This window comes from Trichomonas vaginalis, chromosome V, assembly GCF_026262505.1.
Source record: "Trichomonas vaginalis G3 chromosome V, whole genome shotgun sequence".
Classification (NCBI taxonomy): Eukaryota; Parabasalia; order Trichomonadida; family Trichomonadidae; genus Trichomonas; species Trichomonas vaginalis.
In genome coordinates, this window is record NC_067207.1 from 33847887 (window position 1) to 33868015 (window position 20129).

The window sequence follows — 20129 nt, forward strand, 5'->3', positions numbered from 1 at the left end:
ATGCACGTGCATTGTGTCGCGGGGAGTTGCCATGGGCAATGACCTGCGCACAATATATAACGTACAGAGAGGTGAGATGAGGTGGTTTATGTGATAAATACTTTACGTGGCAGAAATAGTTTAAGGTTATTAGAAATATTGCATCTGCGATGTAAAATATACGTTAGTGGTTTTGTAAAGTGTCAGATTGACATATCTTCGGTAAGATGGCGCGCAGTGCCACCGTACTGAAGATATGTATACTAACTGACAAATCTTATGTTACCATGCAGCTCTGCAGCTATAACAAAACGAGAATATTCTAAATATCCTATGGCTTGATCAACCTCGCATGGAGGATCGGGTGGAGGATGTTGCATTGAGCAGCAAAAAGGAAAAATAAAATTGAAAACTCACATTGAAAAAATAACGGTTTAATAGAAAATATTTTTTTCTTCTGAAAAAGAATTATCTTTGAGTATCTAAATTGGGATAAAGGATATAGAATAGATAACTAGTACTTAATATATGATACATGTACACGAAATGGAAGAATGTGTACTAAAAGAAAGAGAAATTTTAGCTTAATATTTTACATACGAATCAATTATCTTTGGTTAAAAGGTAGAATTGTTGGCTATGATGTACTGATTCATGATCAGTACATCATAGCCAACAATTCCTTATACAAAGTTCAAAAACTTGGGTGCAATCAGTTCTGATTGCACCCAAGTTTTTGAACTTTCTCGAGGGAATGAAAGGGTAAGAGGTATACATTATGAATATATACCTCTTACCCTTCCATTCCCTCTCTGACAGCGGGAAACTTTGTCTGAATGTTAAACTATTCAGACAAAGTTTCCCGCTGTCAGCGAAAGAATTGTTCCATCTGGTGCATAGAGTGTGAATCTATGCACCAAATGGAGCAAGTCCCTCGCGAAATTGCCAAAACTTGCGTCGCATTTCAAAGATTGCGACCCAAATTTTGGCGATTTCTAGTAGAGATGGAGTATTTTGAGTCACTGACCTATATGCAGTGGCTCAAAGGGCTTCATCTCTACTTTGAAGCAAGGAAACTTTCCTCGAAATTTTGATAATTTGAAGAAAGTTTTCAAGCAATTAACAAAGGATTACTCGCTATGAGGTAAAAATTCTAGATTTTCACCTCATAGCGAGAGCTTCCCTTTCATTGCTTGAAAACTTTCCCCAGCTTCAAAATTGGGGAAAGGGCTGTAAAGTCGACTCCGATACCAGCAGGTACCAGAGTATTTAAAAGAGAAGCCCTCGTACAAGTTTCTATGAAGACCTTCTCATTCAAGAAGATCTTAATAGAAAATCGTACGAGGGCATTGGAAACTCGCGTCTGGTACATGTTGGTACCAGAGTGTTTGAGATTTGAAGACTCTGGTACTAACATGTACCAGAATTTATGATGAATTTAAGATGGACCATTATAAAATGGTAGCGGTTTGTTTCAAAAAATTTTAGATGAGATTTGCATAGATATAGATTATATGATTTATACATATGAAAAATAATATATAAAAATATAATTTTGAGATAATTATGTAAATAATATTTTAAATATTTGAATTTGAGGTATAATTTTATAGTAAAATATATTATAAAGAGTATTTATATAAATATTGTAAAATAATATAAGTAATAAAAATTGAGACTCCTCCCTGTTTTTGATGTTTTGTCACTTTTTCGGTAATTCTTATTGTTTCGCCATTTACTCTTCGATAGAGTAAATCGAGTTGCATCTGGGTCAATAGCCCAAGATTTTTATAGTTTTCTAATTCTGCAAACTCGGGAATTCGTGTTCTTGGTTGCATTTTTTTTAAACGGGAACTTCACAAATTTGATTCATGGCCATAAAAACTCATTCAATTTTTCTGAGATTTTTTTTCGTCACACACTCAAAACGCAGAGGACCATTCTTCTCAAAATTGAATTATTTTCTCAAATATTGAGTGAGTAAAATGGGCACGTTGTGTAAATTGATTCAAAAATTTTTATTGGTACACGACCTTTTGTTTCGTACCGAAATGGCTAACAAAAAAGTGACAGAAAACCTTAAATTGTGCGGCAATTTTAATTAAAAAAATAAACATTAATTTTTGTGATTGATATTATGCATTTTATTTATATTATATAAGATTTAAATTTAGGGGAAAAATTGGAAAAAAATAAGATTGGAAGTCTTTAGGTAAGAAGGAAAGGGCAAGAGATATATAGTGTACCTATATACCTCTTGCCCTTTCATTCTAAGTAGAAATGGGAGAAACTTTGTCCGCATCATAAGTTTCTCCGATTTCTAATGGGAATTGCAGGCTATGAGGCACTGATATATAATCAGTACCTCATAGCCTACAATTCCCCTTATTAGACTTCCAAACTTTGAGTTAATGTCTTGACATTAACTCAAAGTTTGGAAAACTTCTCGTAAGAATCAATCGTCAAAAACCTCGATTGCAGTTATATTCATTGTGTTAAATTTGATTTATTTTGAAATTTTTATAAATTAAATTTTATATAACATAAAGCGTTATGAATTAGTATTTCCATATGAATTTTATCTCGAAAATAGTAATTCTGTACAGTTATATTTCGGTTAATTTTGGAAATTTCTAGGAATACTTTAAGATAGTATGATTATATATAACTCTGCCTTCATGATTTATTTTAGCTTTCGCGCAAATATCAGTTAACTTAACTCCATTATTTGATTTTGTGATGGCTTCACAAAGCCAATCAATATCAATCTCTTCTGGAGAATGTCTTCTCATCTAGAATATTTTCAATACTTTACATACAAACATTTTTATTTCTAAAAAACTTTTTAATTTTTTCTAGGATATATGAATGAAAATAGTTAGAACAAGATTTTGAAGCTCAAAACATTAAAAATTATTAAAGATTTGTATAATATGATTAAAAATGGGAAATAATATGAGGCAATATAAAGGAATATGAATATTAAATAAATATATCTAAATAGAAAGAATCAGAAAAATCAAATTATTGGCGCCAAAAATGTCACCTTTTTGGTGAGCCATTTCGGTATGAGATATTGGTACACGACCTTTGAAATTGGTCTCGGGCTATTCAACCTACGGTAATAGATAAGGTCATATGCTTATAATATAATGCTATGCAAAATTCCAAATTTTCGAAATTTTGCATCATAAGTGATCGAGCTAATCAAGAATGAATGGTATTTTCAATTTTTGAATGGGAGTGCGGGACAAATTTGTCAAGTGTCACTTTTTCAATAACCTTAAATTACGCTTTTCTAATTTTTTTAAAAAATAACCTTAAATTATATTTGAAGAAATTATGTCTATGATATATGTTTTATGCTAGAATCTTGGAGTTTTCATGCACTACACAAGAGCTCCAAGGTTCCAAGAGTGAATGCTCAATAGCAATTATAGAGATGTACCTTTTCAAAATGACTTTTACTGATTAAATTTAATCAATAGAAGACATTTTGAAAAGGTACCTCTACAATTAGATATACAATAGATTCAAAGCTTCATTTCAGATAGATTTGAAACTTTGAAACTCTTGGTAGATTTTGAGTGAATGCTGACAATCATCTTTGAGAAGGTTTTCTTTAAGAAAACCTTCTCAAAGAGGTTTCTCAGGAGCCCTGAGGCTCCCTTTCGTAATGATTGGGAGCCTTGGGGCTCCTGAGACGAAGAATGGCTTCGCCGAATCTTTGATCAGCAGAGGCCAAATGAAAAGGCCTCTGCTGATGGATTCTCAGGAGCCCTGAGGCTCCCTTTCGTAATGATTGGGAGCCTTGGGGCTCCTGCAGCAGAGTATCGCTCCGCTCCATTAATTTTTTTTAAAAAAAGTGTCGTGTGGCAAATTTGTCCTGTTCCCTTTTGCATGGTATTTTTGTGAGCACCTCTTAACAATAAGTGTCTGAACATTCAAAGTCTAATTGTATTGTGAGTGTTTATGATCTACATCACGATTCGCTAAAAATTTCATCGTGGAACAAATTGAATGCAAAAGTTGCTATTTAAAGATAAATAGTCGAGCATTTAAGGATAATGAAAAAAAAAAAAAAAGGTAGTGGGGCTTCCAGGGGCTGCGCCCCTTCTAGCCCCTAAAAAACCTAGAGGAGAACTAAAAAATTATATAGTAAGAAATTAAAGTTTTTATTCGATAAGAACGACATCGCTATCGTTTTCTTCTTCCTCCTCCTCTTCTTCATAGTCAGTATCTGATGGCTCTTTGTCAGCCACATGACCAGCAACAAATATTGAGACAAATTGTTTCTTTGGCTTTGTTAGCAGGAACTTTTGATGGTCGTAGAACACGAATTCTACATTTTGAAAATGTTGTGCTGAGTATTCTGTGAAATGGGAAATTGGAATTGGTTCTCCCATGCCAAAACCAGCAATGGACGCGAACAAAACATCGTCTTCGACTCTTGCAGGTTTGTCAATTGCAACAGTAGTTATTATGTGAGGTTTTCCTTCACATCCTGCAAGAGATTGTACATGATAGATTGCTTTTTCTTCTCCCTCAGGAACTGAAAGTGTGAAATGGAACGAGAGTTCTCCATATTCATTTGCTTCTTCGTAATAGTTGTATGTTGTAGGATACACCAATTGAAATTTTCCTATTCTTGTTTCCCTCAGGTGTTGTCTATATTGCTTGGGAAAACATAAAATAAATTGCTCTATAGCTTGTGTTGCTATTAGATTAGTTGTAACTGGTAATTTTGAGGCGAAAAGGTCTACAAGAACACCGGGATTTTTTATGTCGTTTTCAATTGGTTTAAGAGATTCTATGACTTTGTTAAACATTTCACTATAATCTGTGTTGTCTTCGACCCCCCAATTGTTAAGAAGTTTATACAACAATTTCAGTCTTTTCATGGCGTATTTTCTTTGAATGGATTCGGGTAGCGAGAGGTTACAGTCGTCGCTTTGTGTTTCGTTACTCGAATATTGTTCAAGAGAAATTAAATCTTGAAATTGTGCTCTTGTTAACATACTTGTAGAACTATGTGAAACTTGTTCTGGTGCTGGTTGTAAATCTGTTTCAGATGTTTCTGTTGTGTTTTGAGAAGAAGAAGAACTCAAATTGTTGGACAATTTGTCTTGAATTGTAGAACTATGTGAAACTTGTTCTGGTGCTGTTTGGACAACTGTATCTGTTGTGTTTTGAGAAGAAGAACTCAAATTGTTGGACAAATTGTCTTGAATTGTAGAACTATGTGAAACTTGTTCTGGTGCTGTTTGGACAACTGTATCTGTTGTGTTTTGAGAAGAAGAACTCAAATTGTTGGACAAATTGTCTTGAATTGTATGAGGAAGTTGCTTTGGTATTATGGGAGGTCGTAAGGGTTTTGAGAATGGTGAGACATAAGTTGTAGGAACTTTAACTGCAGAGGTAGTCGACGAATTGTTTGCGACACTTTTTCTTCCTTCCATTATGAAAAATGAACTGTTTTTTTTTCGGACAACTCATAGAAAAGTTTAAAATAAACCGTTTTCGTCAACGGAGACCCCTTCTATAATTTTATTTTATTTAATAGTTACCGTTGGAAAACCGTTCCATCTCAAATATTGAATGAACTATAAACGTTTTTTGTTTTCTATATATACTTTTTTGTCCAACGGTAAAACTTTTTACACAACGGTTTTTGAGAGTCGTCGCCGTTGACTTTTTTGTAGAGCACTCAAAATAGTATACCTTTGTCCGGACAAGTAAGGGTCTATCGTCGCTACAGGAAAAGTTACAGGCGTTCCAAGGAAGTATACTTTGAGAAGCCTTTTCCCCCTTATAGAATGAGATAGGACGGTTATTTTACAAAACTGACAACACTTTGACCGAGTAGTTTTTTGTGCTGAACAAAAAGTGTCATATAAACATCTGTCAAAAACCGCTTTTTAACTTCACTTAAAATGCCACGTAAGCTACGTAAGAATATACGTAAGAGGAAGGGAGCATTGAAACATCCAATAGTAAAACTGACACCACAACAACAGTTGCAACAACAAATGATGAATGACCCCACTATGTTGCAACAAATGTCAAGCAACCCTATGCTTTTAAACCGAGTTATTAGGTGCACAGAGTGGAGGTTTAAGAGCGGCACTTTTAGCGAAAATGGCAGGGCTATGGTGGAGCTGCAGACGGAACAGCTTATAACCCTCAAAGTCAAATGAATTTGAGTTCACTCAAAAATCAAATAACAGATGTCAAAAAGTCAAACATAGACATACAGAAACAAATAAGTGAAAACGAAAAGAAACTAGAATATGACAGACACACAAAGAAACTCAATGAGTTAAACGTAGAGAAAAAGAAGAAAGAAGAACAACTGAAAGAACTAAGTACAGAGGAATATGCGAAAAAAGTGTCAGAAAAAGCAGCAGAAGTAGCAAAAATGGAACAAGATGTTATAAATTTGAAAAACCATACTACTCAATATAAAGTACTGAAAGATGAAGAGATAAAACAAAAAGCCCTGAAGACATATATGGATAGCGATGAGTATAAAAAAGAAGTTGAAGCAAATGTAAAGGCAGAAAAACTTTTACAGTTGCAAAACCAAACCGTACAGTATGAAAACTTAGCACAAGAAAGTAAAAATAACGACGCAGCCATGCAAAAGGCAATGAAAAGCGCAGAATATATAAAAGCTAATAATGACTGGTTAGATGCCCAAGCCAACGCCAAAGCAGCCCAACTTATAGGGTCAATAAGGACAAAAATACAAGCGGATGAAGACAGTTCAAATGAAGCTTTAATGAATGCTGACTTTAAGAACGCCTTCGAAGCTCTTCATAGTAAGGTGAAACTAGTGAACGACTTCTCATCTGGAAAGAAACTGAAGTCTGAAGGTTTCGACAAAGAGTTAAGAGAAGTAGCACAAAATATGACGAAAATAACAGATGCAGCAACGAGACAGGCAGTTCAAAGTGCCTATGACGCCGTTAGAGCAACTGTTGTGGAAAGTCAAGAAAAAGAGTTACAACAGACCAAAACAGACCTAGTAAATGCTTTCTTAAAACGAAAAGTCAGGTAGGACATTATGCTGCAGATGGAACATATGTGCCAGCTGGTGGAACTTATATACCACCAAACCCTCCAAGAGAAGCACCTGCACCAGGACTACCTAAAACATTTACATCGTCACATGGACACAGACACAGGCATGCACCAAAACCAACACAACAACCAACAGTTCAAGCAACAACCAACAGTTCAAAACACTGCACACAACCAACAGTTCAAAACACTGCACACAACCAACAGTTCAAAACACTGCACAGCAACAAACAAACAGAGCAAGGACATAAAAGAAGTAGAGAACAAGGAAACCAAGAATTCTTAAAAATGCTTAAGGAAATTATGGTTACCCAGATACTCTTGACTTTAGTGACAGATATAAAGAAGCTATTAGAAAGTTCAAGGAAGGAAATACTGACCCGAACCTATTTAGCTTTATGGTTCAGCACCAAATGGGATATAATTTCAAACCTGGAAAATACAAGCTCGCTAAGGGATATGATTTAATAGCATATCATCCAAATGACATGGATGAATTTACTCCGAGATATTTGGTGTCAGAGATAAATGATAATTCAACTATCTTCATGAAACGCGTAAAAAATAGAGACGGAACGAAAGAAGAAAGGTTATGAATGCGGATGACTTAAATAGGGAACTTGTTAAAAACGGTCTCGGAATATATGAAATGCCAGCAGATGAGGTACAAGAAACTCCACAGGAAGAAGTTCAGATACAACCAGACATGGAAGAAATAGTTCAGCAACAACAGCTAGAAGAGCCTGAAGGAAACGAACAAGTCCCTCCTTTGGAAACTAACTTCACAGAACTAGATGAAGATTTGGAACAGCCGAAAAATCTTGACCCTCAACAAGAGTATGCGGAGAATATGGAATCTTTCCAAGAGTCTAAGAAAAATTCAGCTGACATAGTAGAAGAATATCGAAAAATGTTCGCCGACATACAAAAGACTCCAACATCAGATGAAAATATTCAGCATAGAATGGAAGACTGAAAGAAAGTGTACGCAAATACAACAATCCTTTTTACTTACGACCATATAACGTTCAATCTTTGGCTGAACTCGGTGAAAATAAAAGGTTAAATTTCAACAAAACATATAGAAATGAAACATTGTTTAAAGTTCATTCAGAACCTAACCAATATGGAAACAAACCTACTTTTGTTTCTGCAGACTATGGAACTACAATGAGATGGGGTCATAAAGCTAATCCGGATAGGTGGTTCATAAACTTACAACCACAATTCCAAGAAGTTGTAGACGCAATGGAAGTGAATGGTGAACCAGATATAGCTGGTATTTTCAGCGCGGCTTTAATGCCATTGAAAGATATGAAACATGCAGATATTTTGGACCAGTATGAAATGAACATGGCTGATGGAAATATAACACCTGACGTTCTAGAACATTTATCTCAAAGAACTACACAGAACCATAGAGATGGTATATTTGGTGAAGAGTTTAGAAAGAAAGTTAGGGAGAGAAGGAAGAGAACCTATTGTACATGACCTTGCAAACGAAAGTTTACAAAATGTCATAAAAACTTACTTTGCAGACAATGAACTGAGAAGGGATGAATATTTAAGAAAACTCAAATGGACAGTACCAAATGAAATGTTAGTATTGAAAAACATGTTCCTTGACAAAATAAAACCAACTACAGAAATAAATGACGCAAGACTGAAACATTGGGTAAAAGCTTTCCCATTCACAAAAGATATTATTGGTAACATGGAAAGAAAACCAGAATGGCTACAAAAACATATATTTGGAAACGAGCTTATTCCATATGGACAAGCTCTGTTTGAAGAGCTTGAACCGGAAACTCAGGAAAGAGTCATGCAAACAATACGCGAAGACTCAAATACAAACTATGACAAAATCTTTCTAGGATATAGGTTACCTGAGATGGGCGACCAGAGCCCAAAGGCAAAAAGGACATGGGAAATTTACAACATACTAGGTGAACATGAGGCAAAGATGCAACAACTTGAAGCAGAGGGCAAGTTACCAAAAGCGACACCAAAGAAGAAGAGTAGAACAAAGTGAAAGTAGTGAAGAAGTAACTTCATCTAGTGAAAGTAGTGGCAATGAAGGAAAAAGAAGAGTTAAAAAAAAACTCAGTCAGGAAGAAAGTAAAGCTTGGTCGAGTGGGTTCTATTATGACACATAAATCCAACTATTCTATATTTTTACCCATATGAAATGTACGCCGCTCAGAATATAACGCCAACAGTTTTGGATGCCATGAACGGAAATGTTTCCGAATGGTATAACGAATGCGACAATGCCATTAGAAGGTCAGAAATAGTTCCTGGAACTTACGAATATACAACTGCTGTTTCTTATGGAAACGTAGGTGAGTTTGGAGAAGGTTCTTCAACAACAGTAGATATTGCTTGCGACAGGTTTCATATTATTTCTATTGACAACTCATTCTTATACGTGGAACAAGACATTGAAATAAAACCTTCTGCCAAGTTGTCTGACAAGAAAGGTTGCAATGGAATTTTCTATGTCGGATACCAATATGCTCCAGAAGTTTTCATGGGATATAAGATATATTCTAACTCTGACTTAGTTCAAACAGTAACATGGGCAAACTATGAATGGTTCGCTTTGAGAAACTCAGTACAACCACAAGCTAGAGAACAAACAGACCAGTATGCAAATATTGAGAAAATAAGAAGACTTGACCCTAACGTTCCAGGAGTTTATGTTAACCTTTCTGGACAATGGAACTGCTGCCACTAAAGTAAAACTGAAACTTAGAGTTCCTTTGTCATCTTTCCTCATCTTCAGGTTTTTAAGATACTTGCCAAACTGGGCAGGAAAAATTTCTATCGAACTTACTCCAAGCAAAAATAACTTAGTCATTGCACCAACACAAGACCCATTCACATTACAGAGTGGAACTGCAAGTCATTCGAATTTTGCAAAGACAAAGTTGACTTAGACTTTGGTTTCTCAAACTTCAACAATGAAGTAAACTATTATTTCAATGCTGCTGGAACTGCTTGGGACCCAGTTAAGTTCACATGCGAAAAATTTGAATGCAAGAGAATAGAAAGCAGACTTGCAGTCTATATGTTGGACCCAGATATTTCAAATGCTTTAGCTGCCAAATATATTGCAGTTCCACTTATGTTCCCTATACACCAAATATCTGTCAAAGACTTTGCAGGTGAAGTTGGAAACCAAAGTGCTGACCCAGGTGCAAGAACAGATATTGCTTTAACAACTGCAATGAAACATGCAGATACTATGTTTGTACTGTTCAGACGAACTATAAATGACTATTCTTGTTTCTACAACCCCGGTATTAAATATCATATAAACATAGATGGCAAATATTATCCAAGAGAAGAATATTCTACAGTTGAGGATATGAGGTCATACAACTTGACATTAGATGCTATGAACTTTAACAACAACTTCACAACAACCATTAACCCTGAAATGCAAAGTTCTATTATGCCATATGTGAAAGTATGGACTCATACAGGAGGTCAAAAAACTCAATATACAAATGGAGACCGTTCAAACTTTTGGCTTGGCATTCCATTTGCTGACTCAGAAGACTTTATGGGTGGTATTTCAACTGTTGGTACTGTACAAATACAATATACTGGTGACAGAGACGGTCCAGATGAACTGAGAGCAAAGAAGTTTACAAAACCAATAGCACTTTTCACGGAAGATGCTCTTTTGAAGATTCGTTCGATGAAACCTGCTGGGGCTCCTCAGATTGGCATAACGACAGCTTCCATCGAGCAGATTTTGGCAGCAGGTCAGTAAGTTGTTCTTGAACTGACTTCTCTCCGTCAAATATTGACAGTACGCCAGTTTTGACATAATATTGTAAGATAAACTTACCTTTAGAAATATCTGTAAGTTTTGTTGTTATATTTTTGTCTGCTTCAAGAACTTTCACCATTTCAGTTATACCAACTTTCTTTGCTTTATGAAATATTTTAGGTTCAGCAAAGACTGCTATTCTATAACATTTTCCATTGTTTGTATAAAGAACTATTCTGTCAATGTATTTGTATTGTTTGTGTGTGTAAACTTTGTTCTGCTTCAATTCGAAGAGATACTCGAATACGTCCATCTTTTTATTCTAAGTAAAATGTCATTTCCGAAAAATAGAAGCGTAAGTGTTTCAAAAGGTTTAATGGCGGTGGCAGATGTGAAGTTAAATTCACCAACTCAAACAAACAGTCAAAGTGTTGTTGTCAATGTCAAAGACAGAGATGTTGAAGTGGGGAAACCATACGAAGACGAAGATGGTATAACAATTGTTCCTGTAAAAGAACAACCAACATATCCTGAAGTTAGCAGAGACTTAAGTTCTGTTGCAGATATTCGAAACGACTACCAACAACTGAAAGACAAACTTCAAACTCAGGAGAAGATTTGTCAAGCTTTAAGTATAATGTTAAACTTGGTCGAACACAACCCTGTAAAAGTGAACTCATATGTCATTGCACCTCATGAAGTTTTGAAAGAACTATTGAAACTTTTGACAGAGGCAGACGATATAAACATCAAAGAAATAGAACCCGACATTAGTTGCTGTGGTGTTTCATATAATGTCATTGACAAGATATACGTTATGAAAGGAGGTGAAACGTTGAACTTAAAGTATAGTTTCCCAGACGTCATAAAAATATTTGACGACCACAACATTTCATTAAAATTTATTTGCTAAGTAAAAATGTCAAAACTTCTTGAAAGATGTTTGAAGAAAAATAATATAGACTTTATTTCATGTAAAGGACTTTACACACTTTTGAACGATATGAAAGACCCTGTTTTGTTTGTTCGTGTAGACAAAGGAAAGTTCTATGTCTTTACAAAATATTTGAACTTCTTAGACAGAGAACTTCAAGAAACGCCATGTGAAAGTTTAGATGAAGTTCTTCTCCACTTTCAGAAAAACTTTTAAATATATATAAATGGCAGAAGATATAATGGTTTATACTATTACGACTAAAAACCCTGAGTCATATAATTCTATAACAACAAACTTACAAAGTCCTCAAGGACGATATTGTAAACTAACCTTAAACACAATGACGACTAAAGCCTGTTTTGCTCTTTTGACACCAGAAGACTTTATTGTTGTGAATGGTAAAAAATACTCCTTTGAAGATACTTACTCAGATATACCACCAACAGGTTTTGTTGACTTATTTAATACTTTAAGGACGGGTGTAACATGTGCTGCAACTAGAGCAGGTTTCATTATGTTTGGATGTCCGACTGAGTTTACTATAAACGATATGAGCTATAATACAAAACTTATTTCTGGTTTTTACTACCAACAGTTTCCTATAACAGGAAAAGGTGTCATACAAGGAATGTCTATTCCATTGACATTAAGCACACCAATCTTATATATTGTTTCAAACTTAGGTTCAAAGTGTTATTCGAATGTCGACAGAAACTATTATGACCAAAAGATACTTATGCGTATAAACAATACTTTCTCTGCTGGTTTGCCTATTGTTCATTCGAATGCAGAATTTTCAACCTTAGTGAACTCAAACACTTTGGCAAGTATAACGTTGACATTAGTTGACGCAAACTTTGTTCCTGTAAAACTTTTATGTCCTATGTATTTGTCAATGACGGCAGAAAGTTTCGAATTGGAAGATGCAACTGGTGAAAGTATTGTATTACAAGAACAACTTCAACAACAAATAGCTCAAGAACAACAAATGCAACAAATGCAACAACAAAGTCAAGAATAAAAAAAATATTTTTTTTATTTTATAAAAATGTACAGAATAGATGTTTCAGATTTTTATGACTTCCAAGCATTCAGAAATATGTGTCCATTTAGAGACTATAACAAAGCAGTCGAGAATTTGAAACGTTTAGTCATTTATGTCGACTCTGCCCCAGAATGTTATGTTATGAAAGAATGGGATGTAGTCTTTAACAAACCTAAAGCAACAATAGTTTCAGAACAAGAATGTAGACAGAAACTTAAGAAAATAAAAGTCGTACAAGTTGGCATGAAGATGTTAGATGCTTGGGATATCTTATTGTCAAAGTTAGAAGATTTTTCAGTTCGAGGTATAAAGTTTATACACCTTCTCCAAACTTCTATTCTATCTTCACTGGATATAAATATGAACAAGTAGAATGGAAAGAAAATATTATAGAAGCTTGGTTAGACCATGTCAAAGAAATTATATGCAATGGAAACGAAAAGGTTTATGAGTATATCTTATGTTGGTTTGCAAACATCTTACAACATCCAAGTGCTAAAAATGAAACTGCTCTCATTATAATTGGAAAACAAGGAACTGGTAAGAACACATTCTTTACAGATATTTTGTGCAAACTGTTAGAGGGCTATTCGAACCCGAATATGACAAACTTAGAAAACATCTGTGGCAAGTTTAACTCCTCAATAGAGAATATGAAACTTATAGTTTGCAATGAACTTCAAAGTATAGATACAACAAAAGTTTTGAACTCAGATGCTTTGAAGAGTCTTATAACAGACAAAGTTGGAGTTGTTGAAAGAAAATATAAAGACCAAAGAGTTTGTGAAAATGTTGCAAACTTCATTATGGTTTCAAACAATTTGTTCCGATGAAGTTAGAAAGTTCTGACAGAAGATATGTAGTTGTCAGAACGTCAGATTCTCATATGCAAGATACAGAATATTTTGACGACTTAGCAGAAACTTTGACATCTGACTTTTACAACCACTTGTTCTCATATTTTATGACATTAGATATTTCAAAGTTCAATCCAAGACAAATTCCACATACCGAAGAGAGACAAACATTGTTAGAAGCAAACAAGAGTGTATATGAACTGTTCATAGATGAAACTGACTTTGAGTGTTTAGATGAAAGGTCATTGTACGATTCGTATAAACAATATTGTCAAGAATATGGTTATATGACAGCGTCTAAACGAACATTCTTGGCAAATGTCAAAAGTCTTTTAGACGTACAGAATGGTGTATATACAAAGAAAAATTTTTATGAGTAAATTTTAAAAAAAAATATTTTTTTATCCGATAGAAAAGATGGCAAAATTCATCTCAGTAAACAAGTACATGTCAGGACTTAAAGAAGAACTAGACCCATTCACATATTTGAATGTTTACTTCTACCATTTTGAAAAGTCTTCATTCAGCAAAGTTTGGAACATCGAACCAGTTAAGTTTGCTATTGTGACTAAAAATGGTGCGAAATTTGAAGACTTAGACATAGAAGGTTTGTTAGCAGTCAAAGAAAGTTTTGACAGAAGGTTTTCAAACCTTAAAGAAGGCAAAGCATACAAACTTGTTATACCTTATGAACCAAAGAAGCAGACGACTATGAATATTATGAGTCTAAGATAGTTGAAGTTCAAGGTAAATTGGGTAAAAAGATTTTAGAGTCTAAGCCAGTGTTTGCTCCTAAAGAGGAAGAGAACATTGACATTGACCCAGAAATGTTCTAAAAATAAAATTTTATTTTTACATGTCAAATTTCTTTTTCTCTGGAACTGGTTCAGGTTCTTTCTTCTCTTCTTCTACTTTCTTTTCTTTCTTTTCTCTCTTCTTCTTTTCTGGTGGAGTTATGTCAAATTTCTCCGAACCATATTTATGTAAAAGTTCTTTGTCCTTTAATAGCTCATCTATTCTGTTTTCTATTTCATCTTCAAGAACAGCGCATGTGTCTTCTTTGCATTCTAAGAACTTTTGTTGGACTTCATCTTTCCAATCGGCGTCATCTCTGTCAACAAGTCTGTCATTGACAAATTTTAAGACTGCTCTTTGTAATGTTTTATGGTTCTTGTCATATTCCCAGAAACAGAACTTTAGAACAAATTCACCTTTCTTGTTTACACTATGTAAGATTTTATGGTCGACAGATGTTTTGCTGTCGAAAAGCTTGTCTCGAATATAGATAGCGAAATCGCTAGACATTTTCTAAAAGATAAAAATTTTAATTTTTCTAAAAATATGTTAGAAAAAAAGTTTGCTGACATTGACAAGAAAATTTGAGAATGTTTTAAACAAGAACAAGAGGAAGTTAGAAAATGCTCAGATAAAGCCTATACATGACAAGTTCTTATTTGCTCAGAATGGTATAACAGGTCTAATTGCACCACCTGGGTCGGGTAAGACTTTCACTTATCTTAAAATGGCTGCACAACAACAAGAACTAGATGAGAAGAACCCATTCTATGAGTTAGTTGTTATTTGTAGTACTTCTGGTCAATTTGACCAAACCGTCAATTCGTTCAAAGATATTATAAAGAAGTCTAAGTTAGTATGTATAAAGGATACTGAGTTGTTAGATTGGATAAAGAAGTACCAAAGAAGAGTTTTGAAGTATAATGCTATAAATGAGTATATAAATTCTAAGTTTAAAGACCCAAATGAGGAAATGCAGAGAATATTAGAGAAGAAACACTTCAGAAACAAACAGAAAGAGATAGAATACATTTCGAAGAAATTGCAATCTTACGATTGGAAGACTTACCCTCATAGATGTCTTCTTATCTTAGATGACTTTGCTTCTCATCCTTTGTTAAAGAATAGAGAACAAGATATGTGTCGAATTCTTAAGAAGCTCAGACACTTTAACATCTCAGTTGTCATTTGTGTACAGACAGCAAAGAGTTTAAGTAAGGATGTTAAAAGAATACTTACTGACATATACTTTTCCCCGGATTGTCCGAAGACGATTTCATGGAACTTATGAAAGAGTCCATGGCAGGTAAGTTTGACAGACATGAACTATGGGAGAAGTACAAAGTCATACAAGACCCTCATACTTCTTTCAGAATTCATATCTACGCGAACAAAGTTCAAATTGTAAAAAGTCAAGCGTAAAAATAAAGAGTTCATTTACTCTGCTTGTTTGAAGTTGTCAAAATACTCTGTTATTTTTTCCTTTAACAATGACAAATCTTCTTTGAATGTAAGTATTGTACAACCTTTAATATCATAGTGTGTTTGAGGTAACGTATCTTGAACTATTTGTTTCACATCTTCATTTGGGGTCATTGAAATCGGTAAGTTTTCGCGATAGAACCAATTTCTGTCAGATTTGTAAATCTTAGCAAGGTCGTAAAAGCTTTTGTTGTTTCTTCTGACTAAATGCAACATAACCATATCTTTATCTTCTTCATTTTCCATCTCTTCAGTATAAATCATATACTTATAGTTCTTTTCCTTTCCTTTTGGTACCGAACGTGGTATTCTTTTCTGAATGCTTTTGTCTTTTGCTTCAAGCTTGTTTTCCATCTCTTCACGTTCTTGTCTATGAATTTCGTCAAGAAGTCTGTAAATATACCAAGCATAACGAGGCGAAGCCCACATTGCAACAGCATTTACAAGAAGTCTATGTACATAATATCCTCTCAAACCGTTTGGCAATTTTTCACGATTTTCATAGAGTTTTGGCGACTGGGGTTTTTTACCTACTCGCTGTTCTTCACTGTTTTCAGAAAAAAGTATATCTCGCTGTGCTTCGCTCAAAAGTTCTTGTGTGCTTTGGTTCCTAAACCAGTCTTTAGGAAGCTTAGTATCTGGAGCATAACATGCTGTCAAAATACTTTGCATTTGGTACATATCGTCTTTGACCGAACGAATGAGACGGAGTTGTTTGTTAAACTGTATGTACTCGTATTCTTCATTTATAGCTTCATGGACTATAACTGTTGTTGTGTTCTCTGTTGTTGACATATCTGTCCTTACATACAAAATAAAAAAATAAATAAAAATAAAACTAATTTTATTTTTTCTATCTTAAGGAAATTCATGATTTTTGTGCTGAATTCAATAAAAATAATGTTTAGTCTTAGTAAGATGGTAGCTTCTTAAAGCAAATACCATTGCTGAGTTTTATGTACGTGAAGAGAAGTACAATGAATTCAATTACGAGTACAATTGCAATGACAACTAAGGCAACTATTTTTGTCTTTTGCCAGCAAGGGTACTTCTTCTCTTCCAATGGTTCGGCAGAACTATACTCACTCATGAGAAATGTCAAAACGGTTTAATAGAAAAAGTGTCATTTTTTCATGTCCGAAGACTCGAAGGTGCAACACTTCCAAAATACCGACGAACTCAGAAGAGCAGCATGGCAGTATCTTCTTGACAACTTTTTTGAGTTCTCCAGGTACACCTTGGAAAATGCTGAAGAACTCCGACACAGAGAATTTGGAGAAATTGCACTCCAATACTACCTTGACAAACAAAGGGTAAACAAAGGGTAAAATAAGACTAAAAACTTAACGTTTAAAAAGTGACATTTTTATGAGCTCCGAGTCACCGAGAAAACTTGGTCAGATGTTAGCAGCTTACTTCCCCGAGGAGGATGGAAGCGTTACATACATCAGGTTCAAAAACAACGAACCTGGAATTGCGTACAAAATTCGCAATTACATGACCATGGAAGAGTACGAAAGATTTCTACAAGAGAAACCAGCTCTAAACAACCCAGAAAAGAAAGAGTAAAAAGTTTAATTCGTAATTGTTTATTTTTTTTACTTGTATGGGCAAGCTGCAAGAATGAAGTCGACTATCTCAGTCTTTGTTTTGACGAGCTGGACGGCTCTTGCGAGTACGTCTGTTTTGCGGTCTCCAGCTGGTGTCTGACCTTCGTAATTGCGCATGTTCTTGAGAGCTCCAACTGTAAATGATTGTAGGATGAAGAGTCTCTCAGACTGCTTGAGGTAGTCTTCACGGTCACGAACCGAATCTGTGGTACGAGTCGAATCGGTCGATTTGAGGGAAGAGACTGAAAGCCTGTCATCTTCCATAGGGGCAGTAGCATAATCTTTGCGTAAGCGGTTCAGACCTTCTTCGAACTCTTGGTCTCTCTTCGATTTGGATTGAGATTGGAATTGCTGGGGTGGAGCTTGCTGGAACATCCAAGGGTTGGGGAAGTAAGGCATAGGCAGAGGAGGGTAGTTCGGGAAGCCTTGTGGTGGGTAGTAACCTTGAGGTGGAAATTGGTAGTAATTTGGTGGAGGGACTTGCTGGAACTGAGGTTGCTGAGGAGACTGTTGTGGTTCTGCAGCTTTCGGTTCTTCTGGTTCGGGAATGGACTGGGTTGGTGGGACGTGGGACATTCGTTTGTGTCCTGTCGGATGGAAAATATTTTCCTGTCGGAAGGAAAAACCTTTCCTGTCGGAAGGAAAAATTTTTCCTGTTGTCCGGAAAAACTTTTCCTGAAGTTCGACCAAAAAGTTCTCAATTTTCGAAAATTTGAATGGTTTACGGACGGACAACTGGAAGAGTTCTTCCTGTCGGAAGGAAAAATTTTTCCCTTTGTCCGGAAAATTTTTTCCAGTTGTCGGGAAAATATTTTCCTGTCGGATGGAAGGACTCGGAATGCCAGAAGGATTTGACGAGGCAATTTACCTTATAGAGATAAATGAAGTTGTTAAGCAGTACTTGCGCAAGGTCATGAAGCCCAAGGTCAAGTTCACCACTATTTCTGGAAGGTCTACACTTCAGCTCGAGACTTCGACTGGAATTCCAATTCAAATACCAGACGGGACAGCCTACGATGGCATAAAGGACGCCAAAAGAGAAGCTCTTGTTAAGTTCCTAAACAAACGTCCTTGGATAAAAATACCAAACAAGGAGAACCCCCTACCCCATATGAAATTGGCAATTCAGTCTCTCCTTCACTACTCTGGTCAGCCGTTCTACATAACCTGTGAAGGCGACATCCAACCAGTTCTAAACCTTAACGTTTAGAGTAAAAACATTTTTTTCATTTTTTGAATGAAGCAAGTTAAATTCGTCCCACACCAATCTCAATGGACCGATGAAGAGTTTCAAGCCATAGTTGAAGACGTTGAGAACGACATAGACGGCGAACTTGAAGGAGCTCAAATCACAATTGCAACCAAAATTGCAGAGGTCAAGGAACAGATAGCTCCACTTAAAGCTACCAAAGCTACTCTTGACCTCATGGATAGTTACCGTTTAGATGTCAAGAGTGGAATAAGACAATTAAAATTAAAACTTCTAAAATACGAAGCTATACTCCAAAAGTTAGCAGAGATGAGAACACTTTACCAGAGCTACTTACATGTAAGGGACTTACCTTCAAGCAGTCCGACCAAAGATGAATTTTCTGACATTGTCCCAATTTTGTCCGAAAGTCAGCTCAGATGTTTTGAACTGCTCCCAATATATCCAGAATATGAAAATTTGCCTGAACTCTTTCGGTTCCTCAAAAAACGTTTTTTGGTTCTCATGTTCGAAACTTTTATCGGAAGAGACAACAAACGTTCAGAAGAAGAGCAAGATATTATTTTAAACTTGTTGTATGACTTAACTGTCATAACCAGCTTTTTGAAGTAAAACCGTCATTCTCAAACCACTTCATTTTTTCGATGTCCGAACAAGCACCGAAGCCAAACTCAATGGCAGATGTCCTTTCAAGGTTGCCAGACAAGCGCCCAATTCAAATTCAAATTGCCCAATTGAAAGCTCATCTGACAAACACCATTAAGACTCTCCAAAGTAGTCTTATGACAGAGATGACCAATCTCAAAGCCAATGTCCTCACGAACCAAGCTTCCAATGAGAAAGTCCTGAACGATTTCGCGGAAACCTTGCGCCAATACGACATAGAGAACCAAAACCTTGCCCGACTCATCTACCGTTTCTTCGAAGAGATAGACGCCATCTGGAAGGTACTCGGAAAGGACAGAACATGCAACACCGTACTTCGTGAACACAGAATTGCCGAAGGTATTATCAAAGAAGAGGAAGAAGAGGAAGAAGAGGAAGAAGAGGAAGTTTGGGCAACCCTTGTTGCCGATGACGCTTACGAAATTTCCCAACCCTACCCATACAAAATCCGCAACAGGGAGACCGGCAAGGTTCTTACCCCAGTCCTCAACAACTTGGGACACTTGAACCTTAACCTTCGGAATTACGGTTCAATTTCCATGGGAAGGCTTGTCGGTATGCAATGGGTTCCAAATCCAGACAAGAAGACGAGGGTCAGACACATTGACGGTGACAAGCTCAACAACCGTAAGGAGAACCTCGAGTGGTTCTAAGAGTAAAAAAATTTTATTTTAGGGGGAAACC

The 20129-nt window shown here is 35.7% G+C and overlaps 11 protein-coding genes and 3 pseudogenes across 14 annotated transcripts, besides 5 other annotated features; 11 read left to right on the top strand and 3 right to left on the bottom strand.

Moving 5' to 3' along the window:
• Positions 1-247: part of a mobile genetic element that runs on past the window's edge.
• Positions 248-1709: a mobile genetic element.
• A 1511-nt stretch (positions 1710-3220) lies between these two features.
• Positions 3221-3873: a mobile genetic element.
• A 281-nt stretch (positions 3874-4154) lies between these two features.
• Positions 4155-5297, bottom strand: TVAGG3_0452460 (attachment subunit-related family; the record flags this gene model as incomplete). The annotated part of the gene is made up of 1 exon (XM_051234667.1): positions 4155-5297. The coding sequence occupies one exon, from the start codon at positions 5295-5297 to the stop codon at positions 4155-4157; it is 1143 nt and encodes a 380-aa protein (XP_051104397.1).
• A 1100-nt stretch (positions 5298-6397) lies between these two features.
• Positions 6398-8060, top strand: TVAGG3_0452470 (annotated as a pseudogene). The gene has a single exon. A coding segment is annotated over exon 1 (1663 nt).
• A 115-nt stretch (positions 8061-8175) lies between these two features.
• Positions 8176-16867: a mobile genetic element.
• On the top strand, positions 8311-9094 carry TVAGG3_0452490 (annotated as a pseudogene). The gene has a single exon. A coding segment is annotated over exon 1 (784 nt).
• On the top strand, positions 9251-9763 carry TVAGG3_0452500 (uncharacterized protein; the record flags this gene model as incomplete). Its single annotated transcript, XM_051234668.1, has 1 exon — positions 9251-9763. A coding segment is annotated over one exon (513 nt), but the record flags the coding sequence as incomplete, so codon positions are not given.
• Positions 11220-11756, top strand: TVAGG3_0452510 (protein of unknown function, DUF4106 family; the record flags this gene model as incomplete). The annotated part of the gene is made up of 1 exon (XM_051234669.1): positions 11220-11756. One exon carries the CDS (start codon positions 11220-11222, stop codon positions 11754-11756), a length of 537 nt encoding a protein of 178 aa, XP_051104399.1.
• Positions 12004-12463, top strand: TVAGG3_0452520 (uncharacterized protein; the record flags this gene model as incomplete). Its single annotated transcript, XM_051234670.1, has 1 exon — positions 12004-12463. A coding segment is annotated over one exon (460 nt), but the record flags the coding sequence as incomplete, so codon positions are not given.
• On the top strand, positions 12829-14062 carry TVAGG3_0452530 (annotated as a pseudogene). The gene has a single exon. A coding segment is annotated over exon 1 (1234 nt).
• Positions 14100-14417, top strand: TVAGG3_0452540 (protein of unknown function, DUF4108 family; the record flags this gene model as incomplete). Its single annotated transcript, XM_051234671.1, has 1 exon — positions 14100-14417. One exon carries the CDS (start codon positions 14100-14102, stop codon positions 14415-14417), a length of 318 nt encoding a protein of 105 aa, XP_051104401.1.
• On the bottom strand, positions 14535-14987 carry TVAGG3_0452550 (uncharacterized protein; the record flags this gene model as incomplete). The annotated part of the gene is made up of 1 exon (XM_051234672.1): positions 14535-14987. The coding sequence occupies one exon, from the start codon at positions 14985-14987 to the stop codon at positions 14535-14537; it is 453 nt and encodes a 150-aa protein (XP_051104402.1).
• Positions 15915-16754, bottom strand: TVAGG3_0452560 (KilA, N-terminal/APSES-type HTH, DNA-binding family; the record flags this gene model as incomplete). Its single annotated transcript, XM_051234673.1, has 1 exon — positions 15915-16754. One exon carries the CDS (start codon positions 16752-16754, stop codon positions 15915-15917), a length of 840 nt encoding a protein of 279 aa, XP_051104403.1.
• Positions 16868-17327: 460 nt separating the features above from the next.
• Positions 17328-17528, top strand: TVAGG3_0452570 (uncharacterized protein; the record flags this gene model as incomplete). The annotated part of the gene is made up of 1 exon (XM_051234674.1): positions 17328-17528. One exon carries the CDS (start codon positions 17328-17330, stop codon positions 17526-17528), a length of 201 nt encoding a protein of 66 aa, XP_051104404.1.
• A 29-nt stretch (positions 17529-17557) lies between these two features.
• Positions 17558-18145: a mobile genetic element.
• Positions 18146-18392: 247 nt separating this feature from the next.
• On the top strand, positions 18393-18779 carry TVAGG3_0452590 (uncharacterized protein; the record flags this gene model as incomplete). The annotated part of the gene is made up of 1 exon (XM_051234675.1): positions 18393-18779. The coding sequence occupies one exon, from the start codon at positions 18393-18395 to the stop codon at positions 18777-18779; it is 387 nt and encodes a 128-aa protein (XP_051104405.1).
• A 27-nt stretch (positions 18780-18806) lies between these two features.
• TVAGG3_0452600 (uncharacterized protein) lies at positions 18807-19391 on the top strand (the record flags this gene model as incomplete). The annotated part of the gene is made up of 1 exon (XM_051234676.1): positions 18807-19391. One exon carries the CDS (start codon positions 18807-18809, stop codon positions 19389-19391), a length of 585 nt encoding a protein of 194 aa, XP_051104406.1.
• A 32-nt stretch (positions 19392-19423) lies between these two features.
• On the top strand, positions 19424-20098 carry TVAGG3_0452610 (HNH endonuclease family; the record flags this gene model as incomplete). Its single annotated transcript, XM_051234677.1, has 1 exon — positions 19424-20098. One exon carries the CDS (start codon positions 19424-19426, stop codon positions 20096-20098), a length of 675 nt encoding a protein of 224 aa, XP_051104407.1.
• Positions 20099-20129: the final 31 nt, after the last annotated feature.